General features: G+C 37.5%; 1 protein-coding gene across 1 annotated transcript in view; it reads left to right on the forward strand.

Moving 5' to 3' along the window:
* The window catches only part of EPYC (epiphycan), a 41,764-nt gene extending 16,643 nt beyond the window's left edge, over window positions 1–25,121 (forward strand). Inside the window, exons 5-9 of the mRNA XM_025881221.1 lie at window positions 12,553–12,724; window positions 17,654–17,812; window positions 18,661–18,863; window positions 20,163–20,258; window positions 24,951–25,121. Of these exons, the coding sequence (XP_025737006.1) occupies window positions 12,553–12,724; window positions 17,654–17,812; window positions 18,661–18,863; window positions 20,163–20,258; window positions 24,951–25,121 (801 nt within the window). The remainder of the gene's footprint in view (window positions 1–12,552; window positions 12,725–17,653; window positions 17,813–18,660; window positions 18,864–20,162; window positions 20,259–24,950) is intronic.
* Window positions 25,122–27,898: the final 2,777 nt, after the last annotated feature.

Genomic DNA, 27,898 nt, shown 5'->3' on the forward strand with positions numbered 1-27,898 from the left:
AAGCCTGGGTTGAAATATACAACTTAGGTATGAAGTGATTATGAGCATCCTAATATAAAATTCCAGAAGTAGATATGCCATCAGTCCTAGGCAACGGTGGTTAACCACAGTCTTCAGATGAGTGCCTGATCCAATAAATTTTAGTGCATGGAGGGACAAAATTATATTTCTTCACAGGGGGGAAATTCTCCCCAAAAGCGAGGGTGAACCACTCTGGCCTAGTATCTTTTCCCATTCACCAATTAGCCTAGTCATTCTTCCTCAGGAAGAGTAAAGGGACCAACAGAGGATGCATCCCCCCGCCCCAGGATGGCAGCCTTTAAGCCATTAAGCTTAACTATTACGTTCAATATAGCTCTTCCCTTCAACAGAAAATGCCCCATTTTTAGGACAATCATGCTCCCGCCTTTATGAGCTGTATCTATATGCCAACCACCACTCAGGTGTCCTCTGACAGAATGTAGATTTTAATCTCAGAAGCTCTAAAATGGATCCGAGAGCAACAGTGAATTTATCTCAAAGGCCTTCCTGTACCTGAGATTGACATTTTACCCCCAGTTCTATGTTCTACCTCAAATTATATCAAGCCACATTAATAATAGAGCTTAGGAAAGACTCTGAAATGAAATTAGGCACTAAGTAAATATACTCTGAAAAAAACAACACCAGAAACATAAAGATAACACAAATATGTATATATTTGCCCTACATATATATATAAATATATAATATATATATAATATATATAAATATATAAATATATAAATAAATATATAATATAGAAATATATATATAAAATCTTTTAAAAATAAAAATAAATAAATAAAACGAATGGAGCATTAAGTGCACACACAGTATTATCACAAAACTGACCCTAATTTTTTTTTAAGATTTTATTTATTTATTTGACAGAGAGAGGCACAGTGAGAGAGGGAACTCAAGCAGGGGGAGTGGGAGAGGGAGAAGCAGGCTTCCCGCTGAGCAGGGAGCCTGATGCGGGGCTCGATCCCAGGACCCTGGGACAATGACCTGAGCCGAAGGCAGACACTTAACGACTGAGCCACCCAGGCACCCCACAACTGATCCTAAAGAACAAGTTAATTTGAGTCTCCAAAATAATTATTCTGAGCAAAAGTATATTCCCTAAATAGCACATATTGTGGGCAGCCACTCAAGAAGAGACTTGGTGGTACCTAAGAAAAATTAGGAGATGGAAAAAAATCCTGGTTTAGCCTCATCCAGAAGTTGGTCAGCTTATGTCTATTGTCCCTACTTTGCAGATTTTGAGCTCAAACCCTTGGAGGAATCTTCCATCAGGAGTTAAATATGGCACTGTTGTACTGTTTGAGTAGCTATTCTCAAGATGTAGTTCCTGAATGGACAATATCAGCACCACCTGGGAGCCGGTCAGGAATGCAAATTCTCCGGTCCCACCCCAGACCTAATGAATCAGAAACTCTAGAGGGCCAGTGATAAGGGATTTAACTCCTCCCATTCTGATGGACCCGTGGTTTGAGCAACACTGAACTAGGAAACATCCTCTAATATAATGGCTCTTTTCTCAGTGTAGCATTTGAGATAGTCCTATTTTCCACAATGTTTTCAAAACATATGATGGCAGCCAGCCCAGTCACCAGGTCAATCAGAAGTTTTCTCCTCAACTCAAAGCCTTTGAATGTCTATTTTCCTGCTAAACCCTGGGTTTCTGGCACCTGATGCTGCCTTGTGTATTCTCTCAGGTGACAGATGATCTTGTAAGCAAGAATTTTCAGCTGGTGGGATTCTTCAGACTGAAAGCTATGCCATGGCTTCTCCTTGGCTTCCTGCTCTGGAATCCAAGAAATCTACCTCCCAGAGAGCTTTCCCCTTTTCCCCATGTGTGGTTTTTTTGGTTTTGTTTTGTTTTGTTTCAACTGGAGCATCAACCTCAGCAGATTCTTGAACTGAAGCTGTCATGAATGTTTGTGAAGCCTCTGGCCCCTGCGAGCTTAGTGTAAAACAATCTTTCTACGACATTCTCATCAAGACTTTACTAACCTTTTAAAGTTCCAGGACTTAATTAGCATTTCTGTCTTCTACATCCTATTCAGTGGAGTACATTTCCTCCCTAGCATGGTGGTTCTCAACTTTGGCCACATATTTGAATCACTTCCAGAGTTTCTAGAAATCCTAATGTCTCTGCCACACCTCAGACTATTGAAATCAGAATCTCTCGGGATGGGCCCAGATTAGGTGTTTGACTTCCTTCAGCTCTTCTTTTAGTGTCAGTTGCTATTTTTTTTCTGAATTATTTTAATCTGCATTTAATTTGGTCACCATACTGCCCTAGGACTGTGTGCCAGATGTATGCCTTCTCATTTCTTTCTGGTCCAGACTTCAGTTTTTCTAACATAGTCCTGTAGATTTTGTCTTGTGACATCTAAAATAGGGACAGATAAAAAAAAAATAGGTTCACCTGGGTAGCTCAGTTGGCTAAGTGGCTGACTCGTGATTTCGGCTCAGGTCACGATCTCGTGGGTCATGAGATCAAGCCCACGTTGGCTCCTCCCTCAGCAGGGAGTCTGCTTGAGATTCTCCCTCTCTGTCCCTCTCCCCACTCACACTCACTCTCTCTCAGATATATAAATAAATCTTTTAAAAAAATTAGTAAATTAAGTGCTGCCTGGGTGGCTCAGTGTGTTAAGCATCCAACTCTTAATTTCAGCTCAGGTCATGATTTCAGGGTTCTGGGACTGAACCTCTGCACTCAGCATGGAGTCTGCTTGGGATTCTCTCTCTCCCTCTCTTTCTGCCACTCTCACTCTCTAAAATAAATAAATAAACAAAATCTTAATTTAAAAAAAAAAGATTAGTAAATTATAAATCTTCCAGAAGCAACATTGTTCAAAAAATTTTGGGAACTCTTCACATTTTCGAGTTGGGTAATCCTGTCTTGGACATGTTCTCCTAACCTAAGATTGAAATTGACCTGTTATTTTCCTGCCTAACTCTCTTTTAACATGCCTTTTACTGGATCTTCCCCAATTCCACAAATTCATCATTTTAATACTCCTAGGACAAGTTCTGGTTAACCTTGTCTTGAGTCTGCCAGGAATAAACAGACTTGCCTTGTGTTTGTTAACATCCACACCCACGGGCATGGAAATAGTGCAAGGATTATTGCTTGGTAATGTTGTCACCCAACAGGTTGTACAATCACTGGCTTTGGATGTCAATGTGGCCAATATAAGATACAGACAGAGGAGCTCTAAAGGATAATCACAGTGACATCATGCCAGACTCTGCTCACATTCAATGCGGGCTTTAAAGTAGAGGGCATGGTTGCCAATACGTATTATAACTTGATTTCTTAACATATATGAGAAGAAGAACAAAGAAAAAATATATAAAAGATACTGAGGCTGGATCAAATTTTCTCAGAAGTGTGTTCTCTTTGGAGTTCTGATATCAAAACTTTGATTAAATATGATAAATATGATAAATATGAAAGAAATCAAATTTAGGACATGTAAGATAAAAATCCTTCCACTAAAACTATATTGAATCTATAACATATATAAAGACATAAAAGAAGTTGAAGGGAATTGGTACATTTTGGTACTGAGAGAATAAAGGAAGATCATAAAATCAAGTATTTTCAAGGCCAATTAACTACTATTCAGCAGCCTTCTCCTATTAGCAGGGTGATTCAATTTTAGTAATAATAGCAAAAACTTATGGTTGTCAACAAATTTAAAGATTCTGATCCCTTGAAAAACAGCTCTTGCTTTGCCTCAGCTATTAAAGAGCTGACTTACCTAGAGTCCTTTGTTCTGGTTCTATGGTTATCAACAATCTTTTGATCATAACTAGCTTCCCAAGTGATACTGCAGAGGCTACAGATAATATATTGGTGGCAGTAGGAGAATTCAGGTTAGCTTTCTGGTTTAGTACAGTTTTTGTATTTCTTTAAAGTAATTCTGCCCCTAAAAGATAAAGGTTTCTAAATTTGTAAAATTTGTAAGGCTTTACCATTGAAATTGGACAGTAGAAACAAGTTAACATACTAATTATCTCTTTCAAAGGCAATTGGCTATTAGCTGGTCCTCCCTGGGACAGCCTCTATAAATGCACATGTTTTCCTATTCAAAATGTCTATATTTACCCTCTGATAATATATACATCATCATCATCATCACCATAAGTGAATAGCAATTTTATGCAGAGAAGTTCTACATATTAAAAGGCATGGCTTATTATGCTTTGTGAATTAATAAAGTCTGTATTAGAAGGAACAATTTGCTTTGTGTTAGGATAGGAAAGATTTCAACTTTTTAAGTTTCAACTTAAAAAAACCACTAAATTACTCGATGATAAAAAAAACAAGTTCATAAGGTTCCAAATCTCTTGATTTTCAGTCCAACTTCTTGTTTTCAATTATTGTGATTGACTCTCCCCCAGCCCTATCCTCATGAGATTACTGATTTCAGCCTTCAATAAATTGTCTTTCTGGTATCCTTACTTGGAGAGCAAGGGCAGTAAGGGGAAAGGGAATGTGAACTGGCTTTGTTATTAGATAATGTTTCTAAAGCCTTTGCCAAAGTTCTCTACCAATATTATTTGGAGACATTCAATTAGAACTAGATGATACATTTTGTGAGAACTAAGATATTGAAAATCTATTAAGTTTCTGGAGCCTAACAGAATGATGGTGAATGGAGACCTCAATAAACTGGGATAAAACTGAAGTAGAATTTTTTTCTGGTAACTAAAAGTGGAATATTGCCACTTTCCGACAAAAAGGAAAGGAAATGAGAAAATAAACATGTGAACAACAAAATACTGTGGTCCCAGAAGAGACACAGACTTAAACATTATGTTAAATACAAAGAAGCATTACCATTTAGAGTTAGGAATTTATGATGAATCACCATCTATTAGGATAGATTTTTAAAAACATGAAAGAATTCACATGTTTTCATAAATACATCCTAGCAAGTCAATATCAAATATTATGATTTTATGACTTTGGAAGTAAATAGAAAGCCATTAACTAATTTTGATATTGGACTTATAGACATTTACTCATTATATAGATTTATTAACTCTGATTTATATAAATTTGTTAACTCTGATTTAATGCAGTTAATAAAATACTCAGCTTTAAAAATAAATAAATTGAAATAATGGTGAATTCACTCAAATGTGAATTATTTCAGTAAGTAGTCCACCAAATAAGCAAGACCAAAGAAGAGTTGTTTGTAAAAAAGAAATCAGAGAGGATAGAGTGACAAAAAAACAGGCATTTATTATTTTTGTTCTAATGTGAGTGATATGTGCTAAGTAAATCAACCCATAAAAGCATTAAAAATTGTTCCCTCAGTATGAATAAGAAATGGATTTAAAAAAAACAAAAATTAAAAAGATGTATATTAGGGCAAGTTACATTAGCAGCTGTAACAAACAATTACAAAATCCCAGTGGCTTTGCACAATAAAAATTTATATCCTGCTGACGTGACTGTCCGTGCAGGTCAAAGGTTTACAGTCCTTCAAGTAGTTATTCAGGGATTCAAACTTCTTTCATGCTAGACCTTCACCATCTTCACCTTCAAGGTCACACTGGTATCTTCTGTTGACAGATTGAGAAAGTATCCTTGCTCCTCACTAATTTGGACCAGATGCGCTGCATTACTTCCTTTCCCATTCAATTGGCTAAAACTAGCCACATGACCTAAGTCAGAGCCAAAGAAAGTGGAAAATGTACCGGAGCTGAATGCCCAGGAGGAAAATGAAACTGTGGTGAATACATGGAATTGTCTTGGCCATCATGTTTAACCAGACGAAAGTTTCATTCTGACATAATACTTACTTCTCAAGAAAGTGAGAATTATAATAAATGCTACTTGAATTTTACAATCCATCTACATCAATGTTATGTGATATTTTTCAGACTTGTCAATATCAGGGCAAGACTGAAAGACTGTCAAGTGCTCCCACAGGGCAACATGGCTTTGGTATGGTCTTCAGCCTTCAGGATCAGCAACTGACTACCATAATCAGTGATGATCAAATCAGATTGTAGGTTGATGAAGGATGCCAAGCAAAAGTTATATGAGGCTTGGGCACCTGGGTGGCTCAGTCGTTAAGCATCTGCCTTCAGCTCAGGTCATGATCCCAGAGTCCTGGGATCGAGTCCCACATCAGGCTTCCTCCTCAGCGGGAAGCCTGCTTCTCCCTCTCCCACTCCTGCTGCTTGTGTTCCTGCTCTCGCTGTCTCTGTCTCTGTCAAATAAATAAATAAAATCTTTAAAAAAATTATATGAGGCTTAAAATTTGTACAAGAAAGTCCATTTATGGATTTATAATGTGAAGGCATTTCCCCGTGATGATGAGGCTCACTTCCATGAACCAGAACCCCTCTTTCTCAGAATGCAGTACCTAAGAAGCTAGATTATTCAGCAGAAACTTATTTGGCTGAGTACAGAATAAAAATTAGGTAAATTAAGCAGTCTTGTGGCAGCACTAATTAGATTCAAATCCTGGCCTTACTACTTAGAAATTATGTAACCTCTGACAATTTATTTGATCCTCCTCTCCCGGGTCTCAGTTTACAAATCTATTAAATGTGCATGATTACTGCACCTTCAAATCAGAATAACAAAGAGTTATTCTGATAATAACATGTGAATCAATGGAAAGAACATAGCAGTTTCTCACATAGTGAATATTCAATTCATGCTAGTTATTTTCATCTAGTCCCTGATGAGATCCAATAAAACTTCTTTTGATACCAGAGGTGATCTCTTTAGTGACTTTTATGTATATTCAACAAATTTAATATTTCTCTCCTTCAAACAATGCTGGCCACAATAATAAACCATTCTTTCCTGAACATGATTTTTTTAGGCTGCCACCCTCTTCATTTTATTTTTTTCTTTCTTTAGCTGGACTATTATCACTAGTAAGTCAAGAGTCAGGAAGCTGTTCCCAAACACTTGGGAGGAATGGTTTCTTTCCTGTGCATTTTTAAGGTCAGTTTTATATCATGAGAACAATCTAAAGTCACTTCAATTTCTTGGGATAGAGGCCTCACTGTGACTCTATCCCAGACCCTATTAATATATACACTAAAATCCGCATTATTTTTTGTATGCTAATAGGAACAATTATATCCTCATCTTTAAGTGAATATCAATGAGTCAACAAGAATCTCAGTGTATACATGCTTTTACTTTCTTTTTCTTCATGGATTTACTGTATTGTCAATAAAGCTGTTAAAAAATAAAAAAAAATAAGATTGGGGGAAAAAAGATGAGGAATGGAGGGAATTCCAAGCAGAACAACTCGTACATGCAAATGTCTCATAGAACAAGGAGCATAAGAAATTAAAGATGGCCAGTGCAGCAGAAGAGCCCATTGATATGAAATGGAGGAAGGAGACACTAGAAAGGCCAAGCCACGCAGGACCTTGTAAGTCAAAGTGTTTTGGATTTATTTTAATAATGATAGCAAACATGAAATAAAAATAGCAAAAATATAAATAGCAAATAATACTAGTAAATTTCCATGGCACTTACTGTGTTTTAACATTTTCATCCTAACACAGCTGTACTATCTACTAGATATACCAGGATTTTACAGATCGAGAAACTGAGGCTCAGGAGATAAAGTAACTCACCCAAGGTCTCAGATGTAGGCTAGAGTCAAGCTCACCTCCTCAGAATCCTTCCTCTTAACTACTATGTTTCTGTGTTTCTGCAAGGACAATGTTCTTGTGGCTATTAAGAATAAAAATCCAGGGGTGCTTCGGTGGCTCAGTTGGTTAAGCATTTGCCTTCAGCTCAGGTCATGATCCCAGGGTACTGGGATCGAACCCCGCATCGGGCTCCCTATTCTTTTTTTTTTTTTTTAAAGATTTTATTTATTTATTCATGAAAGACAGAGAGAGAGAGAGAGAGAGAGAGAGAGGCAGAGGGAGAAGCAGGCTCCCAAGGAGCAGGGAGCCCGACGCGGGACTCGATCCCAGAACCCTGGGATCATGACCTGAGCCGAAGGCAGACGCTTAACCATCTGAGCCACCCAGGCGCCCCGGGGCTCCCTATTCTGTGGGGGGCCAGCTTCTCCTCTCCCTCTGCCGCTCCCCCTGCTTGTGCTTGCGTGCTCTCTCTCTCTGTCAAATAAATAACTAAACTAAAATATTAAAAAAAAAAGAATAAAAATCCATTTAAGGATTTTAAGCAGAGGTTGACATGATTAGCTTTGCCTTTTTAAGAGCTTATTCTCATTACAGAGTGAATATATAATGGAGGAGGTGCCAACTTCCTATAAGTAAACTATTGTTGTATTCCCAGCAAGACAAGGTAGGACTTAGATTATGGTGATGGTGGTGGATACACGAAAAAAAAAATGTATTGATAGATGTTTGAAAATAATACTGACAAGTAAAGTGGACATAATGATCATAATTTAAGTGTGAGGCTTGGCACATTCATTCTGGCTGATTAGATAATTATAAAGACTGGCAAACCTTCCGTCATTTACAATTTCACTCTTTCATTCAATGATCTTGGCATTCATTCATGAAGGTAGGTATCAAATCTGAGTATCCTGAACTCTTTCATAGCTTTCTTTCTGTTATTGCATACGTGACATTTTTGTTAAGTTCCTTATTGGAAATTTAGCTGCAGATTAAGTGCTGAGATCAAAAGATATCAAGATATTTGGAAAAAAACACACATTATGTTTTATTTGTCAAAACACATGCTTAGGAGCCGAAAATGCCTTGTGACCATCCTGAACAGGTATAAGGAGCATGTTCAAGAAGAAGTCAGTACTGACAGGGTTCCCTGGCAAAGGGAAGCAGTCAAGAAGTATGACCATTGTTTCCAAATGCACTATTTTTTCATATTTTACTCTGAAATTGAGACAAACATATTAAGTAGATCCAATGGTAGCAATATGGTCCTACGGGTCATTTAGATGTGTTTTTTGCTAAAAGACAAATGGATTTGATTAAAATAATTTATAACCAAATGTTACCACTTAAAATGGTGCTGCATACTTTTATAGGAAGACTTTTCTGTGGATAACTCTTCTGATTATTAGAGAATGGAAGTCTCCAATATTTTGCATTATTCTTAAATGATATAAATATTGCTGGTGAAAGTCTCAGTCACATCATCTGGTGCAAGAAAGGTAACTGAATCATTTTCTACTGAGTGTCCTGATGTCTCCAGGGAGCAAAGACTTTATCTAAGACACCTGAGGGTCATGTCAACCCCTTTTCCCCTGAGATTGTACTGAGGTGCTAGGTTACTTACAAGGACTCAAGGCTGTGTGGGGTGCAGAGGCTGAGGCAGGCCTGATGACTCTTCTTGGCACTATTATCGCTCCAACCTGACATCTGCTGACACTTCCCTCTACCCAGGTCACTGTCTTTGGGCTATGCATTTGTCATCTCTGGTGCAGACATATTCTTTCATGGGCATGGAATGTACTCCTAAATACAGTCCACCATGACATAAACTATCTATAGCTCTAAAGCCTGGTAGGAAGGGGATAGAAATTGACAACTTACTACAAACCAGGCAACTCAGAGATGTGCCCTGCTGGTCCCATGTCGAGAAGATATGCAAGCACAGAGATGGCTAAGTCCAAGGCCATGGGCAGGAGTGATCCTTTGTATTTACTGTTTGCAAAACTCAGGTAAATATAATAAAGTGGTTTAAACATTTTAGTAGGGAACAGGTCAGAGTAAAACAAGGAGGTAAAAGGAAAAATAATGGAGGAAAATTCAGGAAGAATGAATATTTATATCAGAGCCTTGGTTATATTTGCATTTGAGGGTTGCCAGTTGTAGCTTGAGAAAAAGGGGCAGGGATGTTTTCTGGCCATTTGTGTTTATCCCCAAATTTAGGTTTCTGTAGCGTAAGCATAAAAGTCAGCCACATGGAGAGCCAGGTGCTCATGCTTCCCTGGCTTCCGCTCTTTGCATGCATTGCCTCACAACTTCATATCGTAGTATGGAAATTGTTAAAAGAAGAAGAAAAAAAAAAGACAGAAGCCTAAACCATTTCTATTCAATAGTGAGAATAAATGCGTCTGCAACGTAAACAGCTTACCAGGAACAGCACTTTGAGTTTATAGTTCTGGGATTTTGCTGAGCTGAAAAAGCATTCCTTTCACTTGGTCTTCAAAACTGTTCAACATTCACATTTTATTAGCAAGTAAGCATGAACAAAACAGGTTCTGATAAACACAAAAGCTGTTTTTGTCTCATTATATTGGATGACAAGTGAGACCTTACAGCTTCACGTCAGATCAGTGGAAAAACAATTATCTGTAGAAAGTATGTGCAAACATTTCTCCTGCAAAGCTAAAGATTCAAGGCGACGTGTCTGGAATGTGTTTCTCCCTTTAGGCTGCCTCCATTCCATGAAACATCTGTCTCAATTTCTGCTCTTCCTGGAGCCTCCTTTTGGCCTCTGCAGGTCTATTCCTTCTAAATCTGCTTCATTCTGATCCTGCAGATGGAAACCGTATGTCTCCCTGTTTAAGGAAGTGTGCCCAATCTTTTCAAGTGGAGATTTTTGACCAAGTTTTACAAAATCTTCATGTATGGCTTTCTAATTCACCAAATACAGTATGAGTTGCTTTTGGTTTGATTTCATGCTTTAAGTGATTCTTATGAGTAATTCTTATTAAATCTCTAAAATTAAATATAAAGCTGTGAATTAGATATATTTTGGACAAGCAGTTTTAAAATTGATTTAATAAGTACTTGTTGATCCCCTATTATGCCATAACCTTGAAGTACAAAGATAAAACATGTAACATAGAGTGGCCCATCTAGTGGGCAGAAAACTGATGGAGTCATTAAAATACAGTGTAGGACGGGCGAAAATGGGGAGACTCGACAGAAACATAGAGACACAATTCAAAAGTGTAAACTGACAAAAGAGTTTATCTTTTAAAAGGATAATTTTCATTTGTCAAGCAACGTATTCAAATTTACTTAAAAATGATATTAAATAATAAATGCATCTTAAAATATTGTGATCATCTAAAACATCTCTCCAAAATACTCAGAAAATGTCTGGCCTAGTTAGGTACTTATTTTACACATAAAATTAATACTGTGCATGTCATTTTGACATTAAGTAAATTAGAAGGTAATTTGTGTGGGGTTTTTTGCCTTTTTAATAAATGCAAATGAAGTGTGGGAAGGATCAAGCAGCCCTATCAGGGTGGTAAAAGGAGAAACTGGGATTTCTGGGGATGTCATGAAGAAAGTATGCCCCCAAAAGTTGGTGCTGCATGTTGCCAACAAACGGTCTTGAGCAGATGTCCTGCCTAAGGTGACAAGGTTGTCAGGGAGGTAGACATTTATTAAATAATACAGAGGAAGAGACATTGAGGCATGGGAAGGGATTTGAGAGTAAGGAGTTATTCCAAATGCAAACAGTGTTCTTAAGAGCAGTTACTCATTACCTAAAATATGCAAGAAGAGAAAACCAAATATAATCTAAGATACAATCCCTGAAAAAATATTTGAGCATTTTTTTCAATTTTAATAAGTTCCCTCTATTGTCAAAGCTCTCAAAAAGGTCAATTTAACAAGCCCAAATATTGTTGGTAATACTTGTTACTCAAAATAATATTGAAAGTATATGAGAAATGGCACATCATAATCAAATCATATAGTTTTTCTATCTCCATGTATATTTTTCTTTTGGTAGAAAGGATGCTTTACAGTAAAACAATTGGAAGAAGTGTAAATTGTAAAAAACAAAAACAAAAACAAAACCCACAAAACAAAAAACACACACAAACAAACAAACCCAGAATATTTGAGTCTAGGAAACAAAGGATTAAAAGGGTGCCCGGGTGGCTCAGTCGGTTAAGCCACTGCCTTCAGCTCAGGTCATGATCCTGGAGTCCCGGGATCGAGTCCTGCATCAGGCTCCCTGCTCGGCAGGGAGTCTGCTTCTCCCTCTGACCCTCCCCTCTCTCATGTTCTCTCTCTCTATCTCATTCTCTCTCTCAAATAAATAAATAAATCTTTTAAAAAAATAAAATAAAAGGACTCAAAGGAACATTAACCTTAATTTCTTAATGGTTGTTATCTTCAAAGGGAATTGTATCAGAGCTTCAAAGTAAAGGGACTTTGGGATTTTATTCTGCACGCTGCTGGGTTAATTTGAATCTTCCACAACAATAATGCGTTCTTGCAAAGCTATGTATTTAGAAAACAATAAATGAGGTTTTTTAAAAAAATGAATAAACATGTAAGAATGTTTGAAAAAGCAAGATGACCAAAAAAAACAAAAAAACAAAAAAACATGGGCACTGGAAATTATTACTAAGATTTGAGAAGCAAAATGAATTATAACCAGCAATAACAGTAACGAACCACATGTGCTCAGCTGACCAGGCAGGCGGGCCCTGCAGTGTTGCACTTCAGAACACCAGCGACCTCTTGTGGCAAAAATTGATATTTTAAAAATTTGTGTCCCTGTCTCATAGGATGGGTGATTAAGAAGGTTGCCTGATGAATTTGTTTCTTTTTCAGATTGAAATAGCCACAGTGATGCCTTCTGGGAACAGAGAGCTCCTTACCCCACCCCCACCGCCAGAGGAAGCTGAAGAAGAGGAGGAGGAGGAGTCCACCCCCAGACTGATCGATGGCTCTTCTCCACAGGAGCCTGAATTCACCGGGGTTCTGGGCCCACACACCAACGAAGGTCAGGTCCATCAAGGCTGATTTGGATTAAGTCCACTTGGTCCTACCTCAATGCCACAGGCAACCCGCATGACCCACAGAGAGAGTTTTGTCATAGGATCTTTGAAGCAGAAGATATACATGTATATTGTCTTCAAATATAAAGCAGTTTTAATAATTCAGCTTTGGCGTGATGGAAATTATCAAATAACCAAAGATTTGGGACAAAAATATTTATCTAGCATCATTACTCCAAACCTTGGTGGTGGAATGCATTTCTAGAACAAAGAATCCACTACGCTGTTAGGAAGATGAGAATCTATGTCTCACAGAGCTGGCCACAGCAGTTCAGGGTGGTAAGAAAATGATGGCTGATTTTGATGACGGCAAGAGTAGTAATATTTTACACTGACTGGGCACAGACTATCTGTGGGTCACAACGCCCACCTCACATTCTCTCATTCGACTACAACAACCTCCGTGTAAAGGTCTTAGGTCTTTCTTACTGAGGAAACCAGCTCAAAAATGGTAAGAACTTGTCAGAGATCCCATAGCTGTTAGTTTCTCACACGGGGTTTAAAGCGAGCCTGTTCTGATTCTTGTCTGTGTATTTATTGGAACATAGGCTTCTTCTCATTCAGTCCTCAGGAGCAGCCGAGTGGAAGGCATTCCATAACACTGGACTCCATCTTGTACAGCCTGATGGTGATCTAAACCAGAGCCTTTTAGTTAATGAGAAAGAGTTCCTGATGCTAAATATGATCTGTCTATAGTTCTTTCTAAAATTTGTCAGTGTCATCCTTGAGGGTACTCAGATGGACTCACACCAGAAGGCTTTCCCACACAGAGAATGGCATAACAAGGGGGTGTAGAAAAATGAGTAGAATTCCTATTGCAAAGGTTTATGAGTACAGAGTTGAAGTGTGTTTGTACTCTAAGCTCTGGAGATAAAAACTTATCTCAAAATGATTACTGTTCTCAGGAACTTTTTTATCTAGTACAGGGAAACAGACATGCAAACAAATGTAGAGGAACAATAATATGTTCCAGATAGTATGACAAAACTCTGTACAGAACATACTGAGAGAACAAAAGGGAGGGCATTCAAATGCCAGCTTTGGGACTTGCTGGATACACAATATGGAGCAAGGCATTCGGTGTTTTTTGCCTTAGTTTCCTCGTCTAAAATATGGGATAATAAATAATAGATCTTACTTCACAGAATTGTTGTAAGGATTAAATGAATGAATTTAGTGCCTGACCCATAGTAAACATAATAAATGTTAGTTATTCTCATGACTCTATTATTGATAAAAGAGTTTATTTTTTTACTCTCAACAAATGTTTCAGTGTACACTACAGTTTTGTTAACTCTCAGCATTATGTTGTACAGCAGACCTCCAGAACTTAATCGTTTTGCATAACTGAAACTTTACAGCTGTTGACCAGCCACTCCCCATCACTCCCCACCCAGCCCCTGGTAACCATCAATCTACTCTCTGCATCTACCAGTTTTTAACTGTACCAGTAAGTTATGTAAAGAGTTGTCTTTTGTAAAACGCTGTGTATATGCCAACCACTAAAGTGTTTTATGTATATGAACTCTTTGAAGAGTCAGAATGATACTATGTACTAGGTATTGTTATTTCCACTTTACAAAAAGGAAAACTAAAGCCCCAACATAGTGTAAAAGTTGTCCAAGATCATGGAGGTGGTACATAGCAGTGCTGAAATGCGAATAGAGACCACTAAACCCTAAGCCAGTATCTCTAATGGATACATTATATTCTTTCCACATAGTTAACATTCTATGGAGTAGAACACTCTCCAGATAAAACCAAGGAGATGCACATACAATAGAAGCAAACCTAAGTGCCCAGAAGAAAGTTTCCAGTAGGGAAAGAAAATATATCTAGAACATGATTAACTTTTAAATAATTTCAGATCCGTCAAAATTTGACTAATCTGGCATCATTACCTATACTCAGGTCTATTAGCCAAGCCAAGGCACAACAGAAAAACATAATGCCCAATCTTTTCAAAAGCTTTAGTCAAAATTATAGCTCAAGAATGTCAGCTTTGAAACCATATAAAAAATCTACGACTTTAGGAAAAAAAAGTTATCTCCAAAGTAGTCTGAGGGTGAGTAATGAAGTTAAAACTTTAATTAACATTTTCATTTCCACAGATGAAGCATTGCCAGAAATTCTAAACTTTTAAATTAAATTTAAATCATTTTTTTTAAAGATTTTCTTTATTCCCTTGAGAGAGAGAGTGAGCAAGCAAGAGAGAGAGAGCATGAGCAGGAGGAGAGGGAGAAGCAGACTCCCCACTGAGCAGGGAGCCAGATGTGGGGCTCAATCCCAGGAACCTGAGCCAAAGGCAGATGCTTAACTGACTGAGCCACCCAGACACCCCCAAATTTAAATCTTATATATTCATCAAAGTTAAATAGCTTGGAAAGAAATATTTAGAGCATTAGTAATAAAAATATATATTTTTTACTATTAATACAAATTTCTAAAAACAACATTTTGAAGCCATATAAAGTAGACTTGGGTTATGAGTGGAAAAAAGAGAATTAAATTATAACTCTTGTGAATATATATATATATATAAATTACCCTAAGTATTATTGCTAAATTAGCAAAGCCATGAATATATAGAAGACTCAAATGCCTTACTTTTTAAAAATTTTATAAGTGGCAAATATTAATTTATAATGATTTGAAAAATTGGCAAGTGTTAAATATTTTATAGCTTCCCCTTAAATTGTCTTTCCTAGATTTCCAGTCATAATATAGTTTTCATTTCTGAAGCTATTATTGTAAATAACTTTCCTACTTAATGATAGCAAGAAGACCTTAGTAGGTGCATTACTAGTTCTTGATCACAGACTACAAATGGATCCTTCAACTCAGGCAACCGAGTGTCCTGGTTTGCCTGGGAGTGAGGGGTCCCACCGTGGGGGATTTTCAAGGCTAAACCCAGGAAAGTCCCAGCGAAACTGGGATGAACTGAACACTGAGCAATCGCAAGAAAGTCCTCCCATCACTTCCATCTAGTTTCCTTCATGGCTCTTTCGCATCCTCTGTTCACCTCACACCTTACCAACCTTCTCCTCCTCCCTTGACTCCTCAAGCTCATCAGAGAGCTGAGCCCCCTACTCCACAGAGAAATCTTCTGGTCAGCAGCTTTTCAGTCTTTCTGTTTTCAGATGTAATTTTTACCTACACTGACATGCATGTGCCTTACCCCCCCCCCCCCCATTACAACAAACTGTCCTCTCACGTGGAGGATGTGATCCTTCCCGCTATGCTTCTGGTCCCATTTCCTACTGCCTTCTCAGGATCCTTTTGATATTCAACTTCTCCTACTTTGGATCTTTTTCTTCAAATTTTGCCCGCTTCAGTCCATTTACACACCACAAATGTAACTGCTTATACCTATCACCGCTTCTCTCTCCTCCTTCACAAACATCTCAATAGCATTGTCTGTATTTGCTGTAACTATCTCTGCACCCCAATTCCCTCCTCAACTGGCTGTTAATCTGGCTTCCAGCCCCATCACTCCACAGCTCTTACTGAAGTAGCCTATAACCACCACAAGGAGTAATCCAAGAGATATTTTCAGTCCTTAACCTACCTGACATCTCAGCAGCCTTAGAATGTTTTCTATTCCCTTTGCCGTCAAACTCTCTCTCTCTCCATCTGGCCTCCATAACATCTCCCCATTCTCTTTTCTTCCTTTCCTTCTGGTCATTGCTTTTCTATCTTCCTTAGAAGCTCACTGTCCTCTACAGGACCACTAAACAGAGCGTGAAGGAGGTGTATATATATGTGCGCGTGCATGCGATAGAGACAGACCAATATGTTGAGATATAATCCAGCCTCACAAATACCTTTTGGATCTGTTGCCTTTTATTCGACATGTCACCATGACCCCAGCCAAGCAACCATCATCTTTTATCTAGATGACAACTCATTCTCCACTCTGTCCACTTGCCCTCCCTCCGTCTTCTACCACACCTTCAAGCAGAATGATTTCTTAATATGCAAATCTCATCATGCAATACCCTGCCCACCCTTAGGATAAGGAACAAAACCTGCAATAACACAGACGATAGGGCCTCTGTATGGTATGTCCCATACATTTCAGTGCTCTCTGTGCTACAGCCGCATGGACCATCTTTCAGTCCCTCCAAAGTGAAGGGCCTTGGCACATGCCGCTTCCTCTGCCCGTGTACTCCTCACTCCCCCCTGCATGGTCAACTCCTTCTGTTCTTGCAGATCTCAACTCAGTTATCACCCTCTCAGAGAACCATGACTGTCAGACTGAGTCAAATTCCCCTATTTTATGCTCATATATATCATGACATTTTGCACAGTCATCATTTTATTTGTGCAAGTCACATTTATCTTACATAGAAGATCATAAAATAGAATTGTGTCTCTTTGTGCTCCTCACTGTTTCACCAGCTAGCACAGTGTCATTTACCTAGAAAGGATTCAGTAATTACATACTGAGTGAATTCATATTAATGATTATTACCCTATCTTTTTCTTGAAGCAGATTGTTTTGGTGGGGTGTTTAAATATTGAACCAAAGACCTAATAAAAATATTATGTGTGATGCGATTTATAAAGCCACAGTCTTAATATTTACATTTGAAAAGAATTTCTAATAAGTATAAAAGCAACCACCACACTGTATCCACTCGGTAATTTAAAATAAAATTTAAAACAGTACAAAGAATGTACTAATTATTGCGGCTGCTTTAATTGGTACGTTTGACTTTAATTTCGATTTACAGAAAACTATATGAGAAAATATGAAATATGCCAGGAAGGCCTGTATGAGACTGTAAACTTATTTAACAAATATCTAATCACATTATTTCTTAGAAATTGCTTTTGTTACTTACATATAATTATTTGCCTCTACCTTTTAGACTTTCCAACCTGCCTTCTGTGTACGTGTATAAGTACCACTGTATACTGTGATGACCATGAACTTGATGCTATTCCTGCACTACCCAAGAACACTGCTTATTTCTATTCCCGCTTCAACAGAATTAAAAAGATCCACAAAAATGATTTTGCAAGCCTAAGTATGGATGACAGCACTAATATCTTTGTCTTCTTTACAGACTTTCCTAAAATTGTTGTACTATAAAATGAAACTTGAATATGAAAATGTGGCTCATAAATCAACTATTCTTTCTTATTGAAATATTTGAAGGTTTACTTTAATTATGTGAAAAAATGATTTAGTGTTAAAGGTCATTATGAAACTATATAGTTGATATTTTCACATACTATATTTTCAAGAAATAGAATCATAAATATGTATATTTTATAGACTAGAACTCATTATCATGTCATGACATTGAGTAAAAGTCATGGTCCTATATTTACGAGGATTTGAGTTGTTTGAATAGGCTTCCATTAAAGCGCAATTGCTTTATGATTGATGCATACAAGCCTATATTTTGACTTTATAATGGTTGCCAACTTAGAAGAATTTTGGTACTTGTCTTTATAAAGTGTTTTAATCATTTGAAGATTTCTTTTTAATGTCTTTGTGTTTTAATGCTAATGTATCTGTAACTATTAGAAAATATAGCAACCTGTCATCACTGAGGAAAACCTTTTAAATAGTAAAATCTAGACAAAGTTTATGAAGAATGTAGGGAAAAGACCAGTTATTTTAAATATAATGTGTCAATACCTTTGTTAAAGTTATGCTTTCTTACAAGTACATAAATATGTATAGTATTAGGTGGAAACAATTAAATTTTTATATAGAGTAGTTAGAAATAATTATTTCATTAATTGCCTATTGCTAATTCACTTCATATTTATATTTACTTTTACGTGGGAAAATTTATCTTCACATTTTTATGTGAGCAAAACATATTCAAGAGTATTTAACTATTTCCTTCATTTTTCCTTCTAGATGATTTAAGAAGGATCGATCTGACATCAAATCTAATATCTGAGATTGATGAGGATGCATTCAGAAAGCTGCCTCACCTCCGGGAGCTTGTCCTGCGTGACAATAAAATAAGGCAGCTTCCCGAACTGCCAAATACTTTGACATTTATCGATATCAGCAACAATAGGCTGGGAAAGAAAGGAATAAAGCAAGAAGCATTTAAAGTGAGTTTTAAGTTTGGATATGGAAGACTCTCATCCTTCTGCCCCATTTACCGTCAATGACGAGCATTTTTGTTTCCATAAGGAGATTCAATTTGATGAGATTTTTACCTCCTAAAGTAAACCATACAATACTAATGTATCAAGCTTTTGGGAAATATTGCATTTTGGTAAGTTCTGAGGCTGGTCGAACAACAAGAACAGAGTGCAGAGCTGGCGTAAGGAGTGAGGGGCTCCCTGGAGTGCAAGTCTCTAAGGAGCACCTGGAAATGGTGTCAGCCAGACAACCTGCATTTTCCAAGAACTCCACTCAAGGCGAATATTCTATGTGGCTTAAAGGATGACAACTTGTGCAGGGTGTGGGTGGTGCCTTGAGGTAGAAGTCTTTTAAATTACCTTGTAAAAAGAATGGATTTGATTAATCTTAGAAATTTTGTTTTCTAAGTGAAGAAAGCAAGTTTGGGGCTAGACGGTCTTGCTTAGAGTAACAGCATAGAGTATGAGAACACTCACCAACCAGTTTTCTTACCCACTCTTAACTGTATTCAAGCTGCTTTTCTAAATGTCTGTTAAACAAACACATTTAAAATCCTGTTTGAAGGGACACAGGGAAAGTGCAGGGGGCTGTGTGGACCAATCAGCACGGAGCAATGGCAGAAGGCCTATTTCTCCACCAGCTCTCCTGTAACCCTGGTAGGCGAGGGAGCTAGGACACCTCATTGTAGCCTGCCAAGGGTCAAAGTTCAGTCTCCCCATTCAGCTTTTGTTGGCATGGGTGGTGATGAGTCACGGTTTGTTCTATGGTGGTCAGCTAGAGTAGACCTGTTATTGTCTAAATGTTTTTTTTTTTTTTTTTGGTCTTGCTAGGCTGCCCTTTTCCTGGTACTTGTACTAGAGAGAACAGGATTTTGTTGGAGAGAAATTCTTTTTTCTCCATCCCTGTAACACGAAGGCCATTCTTCCTCTGCCTTACCCAAATCCTCCAAATCCTATGCAGAATGTCTTCTATGTGAAGACACTGCCTTGCTTAAACAGAAAAAGTTAAGAGTGGGCAAAGCAAGGTTCTTTGTAGAGATTGAGAAGCACTTTACATTTTCATCAAGAAATATTCACTTACAGTTAATTTTTCCAAAACTCATTTGAATTGTCTAGTGACCTGGAGAACCAATCTCCTTCATCTTTGCAAAACGAGACCTTGACAGGCATGTGTCATTTTACAAATAGTTGCATGAACAGGGAATGGAAAATACAATTGTGGTGCCGCTAATTTCCACTAATTCTCTACATTTGGAATGTTTACAGGATATGTATGATCTCCATCACCTCTACCTCACGGATAACAATTTGGACCACATCCCTCTGCCACTCCCAGAAAATCTACGGGCCCTTCACCTTCAGGTAGGCTTCCACCAGTAAGGTATGCCCAACAGCTCCATGGAAAACAAAAGCAAAGAGGAGGAAGTCAGGACACTAAAACTGTTTATAAATGACTTGTTGACATACTGTCACCATTTTTCTTCTTTTTCTCCTCTCATTCACTCTCTCGATCAGAGCGCAAGGTTTTTGTACATTCATGCCTGCCTATACTGATTTATTGATGATGACCTTAGTCTTTAAAGATTTTCAGTCTTTGTCAAATCATAATGCATCTTTCTGGCACCCAAAATTACTTTTGGAAAAAAAAACTGAAAACTTTATCTGCTGAAGAAACGTGTAAGACTTAGAAATGGAAAAGAAAAATGGGAGAAAGAAAAATCTAAATTAATTTCTAGCTTTCAAGAGAGGAAAAAAAATGTCAATTTTAGCTTTTAATTTTAGGTTTTATGTATTGAATTAAATTCAATCCTAGGGCATTCCTATCTGCTGAGAGATGACAGACTTCCATCACTCTGGATTAAGAAAATGTGTTTCCAATGTGTTTTCTAATTCTGAATTAAATTTTATTACTATTGTCTGTGATAATATTGACCCTACAAAGTAACTGCGTCTCTGATGTTGTATTCAAACACAGTGGGCTTATGTATGCAATACAATATTTAAAAAAAAGTACTTGGCTTCATATTCCTTATTCTAAGGTTTAAAAGGCATTAAGTGCACCCTTTAAAAATCTCCCTTCTCATGACTACCTCACCAATATCCAGTATATAGCTGTTTTTAATTTACATTGTCTTCACTTTATATTTTTAATACTTATATAAAAATCCCCAATATTGATTCCTTTCAAAATTTTTGCCAAAATATAGTATAGTAATTAAGAATGAAGGCTCTGGCAAAAGCAGATTCTCTGGACTGAAATTCTATTTCTAATACTATCTAAAGATTGGAAAAAATATCTGAGCCTCCCCGCACCACAGTTTTAGATTATGAAGTGAATAGTACACTTACTGGAACATGATAAGTACTTACATGTAAGGCACAGTTATTATTAACAGCAGGTACCTATTACCTATCAAAGGGAGTAGTACAGCACCTAGGCACTAACCTTTTATTCCTCGTGGACACTTTGTAATGAGGAGAGGGTCAAGCCATCAGAAAGATATAAGGATTATAAACATATATGCACCTAATCATATATAATTATACACCCATATTATTGTTATTAATCATTATTACATTATTATAATGATTATAAACAATATGTCTCAAAATGTGTGAAGCATAAACTGTCAGAATTGAAAGGAAAAATAGACAATTCAACAATAAGTTGGATCTTCAATACTCCATTTTCAATAATAGAACAACCAGTCATAAGATCAACTAGGAAATAGTTCAAGAACACCTTAACAACATCTTAAAAATCAACTACACTTAACAGTCATCTACACAGCATTCCACCCAACAACAGCAAAATATACATGGTTCTCAAGGGTTCAATGAACATTTTCCAGGATAGGTCATATACTAGGCCACAAAACTAGCCACAAAAAACTGAAAAGAACTGAAATCATGCAAAGTACTTTTCTGATTACAATGGAACTAAAATACAAATCAACAACAAAGAAAATTTGGAAAATTCACAAATATAAGGATATTAAACAACACTTTCCCTAATAAGCAATGAGTCAAAGAAGAAATCTAAAAAATCATTTAAGCAATGCCATAGATAAAAAATCGATATACAAATATTAATTGTATATGTATACACTAGAAATGAACAATCTGAAAATGAAATTAAGAAAACAATTCTATTTATACTAATCACAAAATAATAAATCACCTAAGAAAAATTTTAATCAAAAAAGTACAAGATTTGTAGACTGAACACTACATTTTTGAAAGCTTTCTGCACAGCAAAGGAAACAGTCAACAGAGAGAAGAGATAACCTATAAATGGGAGAAGATATCTACAAACCATACATTTGATAAAGGGTTAATATCAGAAATATGTACAAAACTCAAATAACTCAATAAAAAATCAATTAAAATATTGGCAAAGGACCTAAGTAGACATTTCTTAAAAGAAAGCATACAAATAGCCAACAGGTATATGAAAGGATGCTCAACATCATTAATCATAAGGGAAATGCAAATCAAAACCACAATGAGATGTCACCTCACTGAATAGCTATTATCAAAAAGATCAAAGATAACAAGGTTGACAAGGTTGTGAAAAAAAAAGGGAACCCTTGCATACTATTGGTGGGAATGTAAGGGGTACAGTTTATAGGAAATGGTATGGAGGTTCTTCAAAACATTTAACAGAACCACCATATGATTGAGCAATCCCACTTCTGAGTATATATCCAAGGGAAATGAAATCGGTATCTCAAAGAGACATCTGCACTCTCATGTTCACTGCAGCATTATTCACAATTGCCAAGATATGGAAGCAATTTATGTGTCTATTAAGGGTGAATTTACCTTACCATTTCCTATAATGACTGTACCCCTTACATTCCCACCAGTAGTACACAAGGATTCCCTTTTTTTCCACAACCTTGTCAACCTTGTTATCTTTGGTCTTTTTGATAATAGCTATTCAGTGAGGTAGCATCTCATGTATACAATGGGATATTATTCATTCTTTAAAAAAGAAAAAAAATTTTAAAAAGAGAAAATTCTGCTATTTGCAACAACATGGGTGAGAATATTATGCTAAGTGAAATAAGCCAGACACAGACGGACACATACTGTAAGATCTCACTTATATGTGGAATCTAAAAAGTCAAACTCAAAGAAGCAGAGAGTAGAATGGTGCCAGGACTCGGGGACTGGGGGATATGGGAACATGTTGGTCAAAGAATATAAAGTTTTAGTTATTCAGAATGAGTAAGTTCTGGAGATAAAATGTAATACAGCATGGAGACCATAGTTAAGAATATCCTATTGTGTACTTGAAATTTGTTGAGAGTAGATCTTAAGTGTTCTTACCAGAAACAAAAAAAGGTAACCGTGGGAGGTGATGGAAATGTTAATTAGCTTGATTGTGGTAATCATTTCACAATGTAAACATATATCATAACATTATTCTGTTCTCCTTAAACATATATAATTTTATCTGGGGAGAAACAGATACTCTGGTTTCTCTTCAAAACACATAAATATTTTGCCTTTTACTAAATAAGGGAAAGATAGTCCATATTCATGGTTTGGAAGATTTAATAATAAGAAGGAAATACTCCCCAAATTGATCTATAGATCTTTTATATAGAAAGTCACAAGTAATCCACTAAACCATTTGAATTAATAAATGAGTTCAGCAATGTGGCAGGTTATAAAATCAATATAAAATATCAATTGTATTCAATACACTAGCCATGAATTAAACCACAATGAGATACCACTTCACATCCACTTGGTTGGCTAAAATAAGAGACAGATAATTACAAGTGTTGATTAGGATGCAGAGAAAATTGGAACACATACATTGCTGGTAGGAATCGAAAATGGTGCAGCTACTTTGGAAAAGTTTGACACTTCCTTGAAATATTAAACACAGAGTTACTATAAACCCACAATTCAACTCCCAGGTATATACCCAGGAGATCTGAAAACATATGTAAACACAAAACTTGTTTGCAAATGTTCATAGAAGCATTATTCATAAGGGTCAAAAGTAGAAAAAAAATCCAAATTTCTATTAACTGATGAAAGGATAAAAATGTGGTATATCCACACAATGGAATATTATCAGACAATAAAACACAAGGAAGTACTGATACATGGTACAAAATATATAAACCTTGAAAATGCAATTCTAAGTAAAAGAACCCAGTCACAGAAGATGATCTATGATTCTATTTACATAAAATATCTAAAATAGGAAAATCCATAAAAACAGAAAGTAAATTAGAAGTCACCATGGGCTAAAGATAGGGGAAAATGGAGGCGGGGGGAGGTAATTGCTAATATCTACAGGGTTTAACATGTTCTAAAATTAAATTATGGTGAAAAATATTAATTAAAAAATTAAAAAATGAAATTAAACTATGGTAATGGTTGTACAACTCTGTGACTATCTTAAAAACCACTGAACCATATACTTAAAATGAAAGAATTTTATGGTATGTGAAATATACTCAGTAAAACTATTTTTAAATATCTATATTTCTGGGTCCTGCTTATCTTCCTGATAGTTTCTCACTTTCTCCCTCACTCTACTCCAGCCATGTTGACTCTTTTCCCATTCTTGAACATTCCAAGGTAATTACTCAGACTGAACGTGGTCTTCTCTCTCCCTGCAATGTCACTACCTTGGCTCTTTCCATGCCCGTGTGTTGTTATTCCATTCTCAGCTCCATTGCTCTCTCTTTAAGACAACTTTCCACAGTTACCACTCTTCCTTTGCAGTACCCATCAGTTTTAGAAATAGTTTTTTCTTTACATTTGTTTTCTCACCTCCGTATCTTACATTTCTACTACTGAAGTGTGAGCTGCTTTAGGGCAAGGCTGTACCTACTTTGTGCTTCAGTGATTTAACCCCCATAGCCCAGAAAGTGCCCCAGGTATAATGATCCCATAACATGCATCTTTGGATAAGAGAAGGAACAAAAGAATTAAAATGGGGGTGAAGCAAAATGGACTGTGTTATTAATCAATAATAAGTATATATTATATTTTGCCTTATCATTTATTGTCCATCTCTTCTAGAATAACAACATTTTGGAGATGCATGAAGATACTTTCTGCAATGTTAAAAATTTGACTTATATTCGTAAGGCGCTAGAGGACATTCGATTGGATGGAAACCCTATCAATCTCAGCAAAACTCCTCAAGCGTACATGTGCCTACCTCGTTTGCCTATTGGAAGTCTTGTCTAATTTGAGATAATGGTTAGCATTATGATGCCCACTATAACGGAACAATTCTTACTCCTCTCTTTAAAAACAGAAACTCAGCATGATACCTTCAAATTGTGTTCTAAAAAATGATATACACCTAAAAGTTTTAAGATATGATGACAATTTAGCAAGTTAAGCAGACACCAGGTGAGTCAGGAATAAAACCAAATGGTGTAAAGAGCAAAACTAAATGGTAACAAATATTTCATAGATACTCTTATAAATCACATGTAACTTGCAAGTTTTAAGGATTTATATCCCATATCATTTCAAGTTAAGTCTAATAAAGAAAAATACAAAATGAACACTTTAGGTGTATTGCCAAGATTTGGATGTTTTTAAACTTTTCTATTCTTTTTTTTTTTTTACTAAGGCATGTTTCTGTTTCCAAATTTATTAATGAGAATGAAGGAGAGAATAAAAGAATTTTAGATTTATAATGGCCTTGTGGGAAAATATTCATTATAATCACAACATGCAAATAATCATATCCAACAATATAACACATAGCTTCAGTTTTTGAATAATATTTTATCACCTTAAAGATCTGACAACTCATTTTAGACCCTTCCCTAAATGGCAATTTATTGGTATATCTCATAAGATGGTGGTGCTGTAGGAGGACCCTACACTTGTCTCATCCCTCGAGCACAACTAGATAACTATCAAATCATTCTACTGGTATATTTCTGTGCCTGTGAACAAAACAAAATTTAGAAAATGTAAAAGAGACGATGATATGATCACCACACTAGGGAAGAAGCTAAGGAATGCCTGCTAAGGAAAGTTGATCTTTCTAAAATGTACGGTCATCATACAGGGACATGGTTACAAACTGAAAAAAGACCAAGGAATATACAATGAAAGGTGATATTCCTTCCAGCTGAAAACCTCAAGTTCTACTCCCGAGAAATAACTAGGCAATGGTTTCTTGCATGCTTTTGTGAAAGTTTCTATGAGAAACAAAAACTTGTACATAAGCAATTTCCCTTTTTTCTAAGATTTATTTATTTATTTTAGATAGAGAGTGAGAGGGAAGTTTTCTGTAGAAAGGAAGAGTGTGAGCAGGCAGAGAAGCAGGGGGAGGAGGGAGAAGGAGGGGAAAGAATCTGGAGCAGACTCTGTGCTGAGCATGGAACCCAACCTACGGGGCTCAGCAGGGCTCAACATGGGGCTCAATGTAAGACTCCATCTCACGACCCTGAGATCATGACCCTGAGATTATGATCTGAGCCAGAAACCAAGAGTTGGACGCTTAACTGGCTAAGCCACCCGGGTGCCCCAATTTCCCTTTTGTTTACAAATATACATGTGCAGGTGCTACACCCACATACACATCACCAACATGGATTTTTAAATACAAGAGATAATCACTCTTCAAAATCTTGCTTCTTTCACTTAAAAATATTTCTTGATGATTTTTCCATATCAGCACATGGAGTGCTACTGATTCTGAAAAGCACATATCAGCCCATTACATGAATGAGCATTTTATTTTTTTTTTTATTTACACTAAAACTGCAAAGACTACCCTTGTGTAAACATAAATAGCTTTGTGCACATGCGAGAGTACATCTATGGATAAATTCATAGAAGTGGAATTCTGGGTCAAAGAGCATATTATTTTAAATTTTAATAAATAGGGGCGGAGCAAGATGGCGGAGGAGTAGGAGACCTAGATTTCGTCTGGTCTCAGGAATTCAGCTGAATAGGGATCAAACCATTCTGAACACCTACGAACTCGACAGGAGATCAAAGAGGAGAGTAGCAACAACTCTCTGAACAGAGAAGCGACCACTTACTGGAAGGTAGGACGTGCGGAGAAGTGAATCCGAGGCGATATTCGGGAGGATAGACGGCGGGGGAGGGGCCTCCGTCGGCCGCTTCTGGCAAGTGCTAGAGCCGCGGAGCACAAAATCGGAACTTTTAGAAGTCGGCTCCGCGGAGGGACGTTGCTCCAGTGGCTAAGCAGGGGGTGGAATCCTCCCGGGACAGTGTGGTCTCAGGACCCTCGGGGTCACAGAAAGACTGGGGGTGCCTGAGTGCGCCACAGCTCCCAGGTATCGGAGCGGGGAAGCCGGCTGCAGAGACGGAGCCGAGGCGCAGGTCTCAGCTCGGGGTTACCATAAACTGTGATCTGCCGCCCAGTCGGGGCACGGCTCCTCCAGCAGGGACCCAACAAGTGGCAGATCCGGGGAGACTCCCCTTCCTTCCCAGGGAGGAGAGGCACGGGAACGCACCGCAGGGATCTGCTGGGTTTGGAGACTCCATACGGGGTCGGGCGCCAGAGATAGCAACGCTCGGTCACAGGCCGGGTGAGCACGGAGTGCGGCCGGCGACCGGGGAGACGGGAGTGACTGCTTTTCTCTGGGGGCGCACTGAGGAGCGGGGCCCCGAGTTCTCAGCTCCTCCGGGTGGAGATTGGGAGGCCACCATTTTTGCCCTGGTCTTCCAAGGCTGTACGGAGAGCTTGCAGGGAACAAAAGCTCCTGAGATCAAACCCGAGCAGCTTGCTTAGCCCGGACCAACAAGGGCGGGGCAATTCAGCCTCCGGCAAAGACATTTGGAAACCACAGCAACAGGCCCCTCCCCCAGAAGATCAGCACGAACAGCCAGCAAGCCAAGACCAAGTTTACCGATCAAGGAGAACGGGAGAACTCCAGCGCTAGGGGAATACTGCACATAGAATTCATGGCTTTTTTTTACCATGATTCATTAGTTCATCAAAGTTAATTGTTGTTAACTGTTTTTTTTTT

This window comes from Callorhinus ursinus, unplaced genomic scaffold (assembly GCF_003265705.2).
Source record: "Callorhinus ursinus isolate GAN/ISIS: 27379988/994484 unplaced genomic scaffold, GSC_fseal_2.0 scaffold14, whole genome shotgun sequence".
Classification (NCBI taxonomy): domain Eukaryota; kingdom Metazoa; phylum Chordata; class Mammalia; order Carnivora; family Otariidae; genus Callorhinus; species Callorhinus ursinus.